The sequence below is a fragment of the Pteropus alecto genome, unplaced genomic scaffold (genome assembly GCF_000325575.1).
Source record: "Pteropus alecto unplaced genomic scaffold, ASM32557v1 scaffold22, whole genome shotgun sequence".
Classification (NCBI taxonomy): domain Eukaryota; kingdom Metazoa; phylum Chordata; class Mammalia; order Chiroptera; family Pteropodidae; genus Pteropus; species Pteropus alecto.
In genome coordinates this window covers 8,829,866-8,835,375 of record NW_006434839.1, presented here as the reverse complement: position 1 = coordinate 8,835,375, position 5,510 = coordinate 8,829,866, and the positions used below count along the sequence as shown (strand labels likewise).

General features: G+C 33.9%; 1 protein-coding gene across 1 annotated transcript in view; it reads right to left on the bottom strand.

Annotated features, from left to right (window-relative positions):
- Positions 1-2,805, bottom strand: part of KLF14 (Kruppel like factor 14) — a 4,600-nt gene extending 1,795 nt beyond the window's left edge. Inside the window, exon 1 of the mRNA XM_006910659.1 lies at positions 2,712-2,805. Coding sequence (XP_006910721.1) covers positions 2,712-2,805 — 94 coding nt within the window. The remainder of the gene's footprint in view (positions 1-2,711) is intronic.
- Positions 2,806-5,510: the final 2,705 nt, after the last annotated feature.

Genomic DNA, 5,510 nt, shown 5'->3' with positions numbered 1-5,510 from the left:
GGGGCGGCGGGACCCGCCCCGGCCCGCAGGACACCCCCTCGGAACGCGCGGCCCTCCGGCCTAAGTCCTTTTTAACAGCCTAAGAAATTATCTTGTCTTCGCGTTCTTGCCTCTGCTGGCGAGCCAGGTAATTTTAATAAAGAGAAAACTCCCCGATCGTAACTTCTGGGCAGCCTGCCGGCTTCGCCCCCCCTCGCCCGCTGGTCCTCCGCCAGCTGGGTGTCCGGCGGAGTCCGAGAAAGTTTTTTTTTTTAAGGAAAAAAAATCGCTAATACCTGACCTGTCTTTCGATTCATAATTGCGATCGTTAGTAAAGCGGGCTGGAATTACATTTCACTCTGTCCACCGCTGTCAGACCGAATTTAAAATCTCCCCAAGTCTGCATCAAAAAAGTTTTCTCATTTAACAGTTCCGCTGTTAATCCAGGGTCGGTACCAATTCCCTAAATAGATCCACTACGTAGCCATTAATTAATAGCGTTTTGAACCAGAAACATTTTTAACCTTGAAAAAGCCAAGAATCCTCTCATGGTTGAAATTGAAACTTAAAATCCTTTGAGCAACGATTTAACTATTCAGCCAACGAAAGAAAAATGCATGTTTAAACTGCATTAACCTGTCACAGGCATAGAACAAATTTCTACGCTGAAATATAAATTATAGACTCGTAGCGAGATAAACACATTAAAATGGACTCCCACAATTTTAATAATAGAAAGTCACGTTTCCAATTAGGCAACATCTTTGATTTTTCTTTTGACAAAAATTAAAAATAAAATGTAGCAAATGATATAGAATTGTTCATGTGGTGATTGTGATTGTGGAGGTTTTTCTTTTGTATATAATCAGATATATGTATGTATTTTTTGTATCTCTTCATTGCTTTCATTTTTTTTCCTCCTCTGATTTTTAAAAAATTAGAAACACATAGAAAAGCAAACAGGATGATTTCTAAAAATAGTCACAGCACGGTTTTTGATGTACACAAGCTTTACTGACATATTATTGAATTATGTGCATTTTATTTGTAATTCTTTAGTGCTTTTTCTTTTGAAAATTAAAAATACATATACAGCAAGAATAGCATGCATTTACTTCCTAGAATAATCAAATGTGAAATGTTTGTTATATTTGCTACAGGTTTTTTATTTATATTAAAGATGACAGTTGAATGTCACTATATTTCCCTCCCCAGTCCCATTCACCTTTCTCCCTCCTTACTTCCCTAGGTAATCAGTATTATAATGTGTGTATTCTTCTAGCATTTGCTATTATACTCTTATTACCTAATTACCTATATAGAGCTATATGTAAATATATATCTATGCTTATGTATATTTTACATTTCCTTTATAAATAGTACAGTGGTGTACATATCATTTTGCAACTTACTTTTCCCCCTCAGTAAGATTTTGAGAACTATCCACATTGATATCTATTAGAATCTACGCATTTCAGTAGTTTTATAATATTGTCAGCTTTATTATTTTTATGGAGAGTCCATTCTAAAACAGGTAATGATTGTAAAATTCCTTGCCTCAAAATTTAAGATGATTAACTCTGTTTACCTACATGTTAAAATTCTATGAGATAGAATTCTTTACTAGCTGTTTTCTTTTTAATTTTATTATTTAGAAATAATGTAAATATATTTTTAAATGCAGAGGGAATAAGAAAAGCATCCATTTACCTATCTCAAACAATTGGTAAATGTTAACATTTTGCCATATCTGCTTCAGGTCTATTTTTTTTTTTTAATTGAACTATTTAACATTTCTGATAAAATTGAAGTCCCTTTGTATTCCTCTCTAAAACCATTCTCTACCCTTTTCTCCAAACACTTATCAATTTGGTATGTAATTTTACAACCTAGATTTTATACTTTTACTATATATGAACCTCTAAGAATACAGAATACTGCTTTGATTTTTTAAAATGTACACGTGTGGTGTTAAACTGCACCTATATTGTGACTTGTTTTTTTTTCTCCTTTATGGTATGTTCTTATTCTTTCTCTCCATGTTGATATAAATCCAGTTCATTCATTTTAATTGTTATATTGTAGATCCATGCATGTGAATGTGCCGTGTTTATTAATTCTCTTATTGGTGAATATTTAAGTTGCTGCCAATGTTTCAGTATTATGGGCAATGCTCGTATGAACATACATTTACATGTATCCCTTGCACATATGTGAGGATTTCTCTGTGTATCTACCTAGATGGGGAATTGCCAGCCTACACACACATTTTCAGTATTAGAGCCTGCCAAATGGTTTTCCAATTTACACACCCCTCAGCAGTGTATGAGAGTTCTTTCCCTCACATGACCTTCAATACTTTCTAGATTCAGGCTTTTCTTATTTCTGACAATTTGATTTTTTTTTAAACCCAGCATTTCATTGTTTTATTTGAATTTCCCTCACTGCTAGTGAGGTTGAGCATTTTATTGGCTATTAAGGTTTCTGAGTCTGTGATTTGTTTTTTCACAGTCATCCATTTTTCCAATGGGCTGTAAATACTTTCATCTTTTTTCCTCTTGATTTGTAGGAGTTCATGCATATAAACATTACATTGTCTTAGTCTGTGGCTCCTCTTGTAACTGCTTTCGATGTCTTTTGTACTATAGGAAATTTTAAATGTAGTCATATTCATTGATCTCTTTCTTTATAGTTAGTGTCATTTGTGTCTTATTAAAGAACTCTCTCCATACCTGATGCCATGAAGCTAGCCTCCTGTGTTGTTGTTGTTGTTGTTTCCTTGTTGCTGTAAAGTTTTGCCCTTCCACACTTGTAAAATTGATCCATCTGGGACTTATTATTTTTGAATGGTGTAAAGTAGGATTTGATTTTACTCCCCTTCCCCCATATGGAAAACCTGTTGCCCTGACCTGATTTACTGAACAGTCTTTCATTCTCCCTCTAATTTGTAATGCCACCGTGATTGTAAATTAAATTTCCATATATTCATGGATATGTTCCTACTTTGTCCTTTTCCACTGATCAAACCAATTCTGAGCCAATAGCACGCTGTTTCAATTATTATGGCTTTATAATAAGTCTTCATGTCTAGAAGGGCAATCACCTTCCTCGTTACGTTTTAAAAATTGTACTGGCTGTTTTGGGACTTGTACTCTTCTATACTAACTTCAGCATCAGTTTGTCAAATGCCATTGAAAAACCTTTTTGGCATTTTGCTGAGTTAAATTTATAGGTTAAATTTGGGGAGCTATGGCATCTTTATAAAACCGAGTCTCCTAATACATAAATATTATTCTTATTTCTTTACCTCCTTCAATAACATTTAATGATTTATTTATAAAACTCCTGTACCTCTTTGTTAGATTTATTGCTGGGTACCTTGTAGCTTTTGCTGCTGATATAGATTGGATTCTTTTGAAAGTTTTTAATTGGTTATTGCTGCTGTTGGGAAATTTATTGATTTTTGGAATAACCTTGTTTTAGCAAACATGCTAAACTTTCTTATTAGTTAATAGTTTATTTGCAGATTCTCTTGTATTTTTATGTAGATAATCATATTATCTATAAATAACACTCTTGATACTTTTCCCCTTTCTTATCTCAATGGATGGCCTGAGATCTCCAATATATCGTCAAATAGTAAGAGTGAGAGCAAACATTGTTTTTCTACTTCATTGAGAATGTTTCTAATGTGTTATCATTATTTATATTTGTTGTAAGTTTTTGGTAGAAATTCTTTATTAGGTTAAGAAGTTCCCTTCTTTCCCAGTTGAGTTTAAAAGTAGGAATATTTTAAAACTGTGAAATGAATATTGAATTTTATTAACTGCTTTTTCTAAAACTATCGAGATGATTATAGGTTTTGTGTCTGATATATTAACAGGCCACTTTGATAGATTTTTCTAATGTGGACTTTGCATTCTTTTGAGATAAACCTTGTTTTTCCATATGTACTATTATTTTTTAATACACTGCTTCATGCAACTTGTGAATGCTTTCTAATTTTAAGCTCTATGTTCATAAGTGATATTGGCTTATAATTTTTTCTTGCACTGCTTTTGTCCATGTTCAGTATCAGTGTTATTGTTGTTGTTATGTGCCATTGAGTCGACTCCGACTCCTGGCAACACTATGAATAAGTGATGTCCACAGCGTCCTGTCCTCAGCAGCCCTGCTCAGCTCATGTAGACGCATGCCTAGGGCTTCTTTTATGGAGTCAATCCATCTTATGTTTGGTCTTCCTCTTTTTCTGCTGCTTTCTATATTTCCCAGCATTATTGTCTTTTCCAAAGAACCCTGCCTGCCTTCTCGTGATGTGCCCAAAGGAAGACTGCTTCGGTCTTGTCATTTTTGCCTCCAACAATATTTCAGGCTTAGGACCCACCTGTTCATCTTTCTGGGCGGCCATAGAGCCCTTCTCCAACAGCACATTTCAAGTGAATCAATTTTTTTCCTATCAGCCTTCTTTACTGTCCAACTTTTTTGCACCCCTACACAGTAATTGGAACTCCAAGGGTCTTAAACTTGGTCTCCAATGACACATCTTTGCTCTCGATGATCTTTCCTAATTCTTCCATTGCTGCCCTTCCGAGTCTCAGCCCTCTCTTGATTTCTTCGCTGCAGTCTCCATTTGAATTGATGACTGAACCAGGGTGAGCACAATCTTTAACAATTTCGATGTGTTCATTGTCTCTTAAAGTTGTCTATTCCCTGTGTAGTCGTGATTTTTGTCTTCTTGATGTTCATACGTAGCCCTGCCTTGGCACTTCTTTCACTTTCCTCAGAAGTCATTTCAAATTATTGCTACTTTCTGCCAGTCAGATGGTGTCATCTGCGTTACTTAAGTTATTGATATTTCTTTCACCAATTTTCTCCTCCTTCCTCTGAGTCTAGCCCAGTCATTTGTATGATAAGCTAACCTAATAAAATGCATTTGGAAATCTCCCTTTTTCTATTTTCTGTAACAGTTTTGTATGAGACAGATATTATTTGTTCCTTAACATTGATAAATCTAATCTGTGAAATCATCATATTTTGAAAATTCAATTCAATTTCTCTCATGGTTATTACTTCGAGTTTTATATTTCTCGAGTCAATCTTGGTATTTATATTTTCTTTATAAATTAAATATTACATTTAAGCCTTTAAATTTTTGGTATGTGGTTCATAGCATTCTCTTACTATTTAGAAATTCTCTACAGCATCCACAGTTTTATCCTACTTTTCATTCCTGATATTATATATTTGTAAATTCTCTAGTTTGTCTTTTTTGTCTTAATGGAGGTCTGTCTATATTTTAAACAACCCTTTAGAGATTTGTCTATAGTCTTTGAATAGCCAGATTTTGTAGATCATACGTTTCTTTTTAAATATATATTTGTTTATTTTTATTAAACTCTCACTTATACTATTGGGTTTAACATTTATTCATTTTTTTAAAAAAAGGAAAAAGCTTTTCGGGTTAAATCCTTAACACATTAGTTTCCATTCTTTCTTATTTTCTAAAATATAAGGCTAGAAATTCCCTTGAA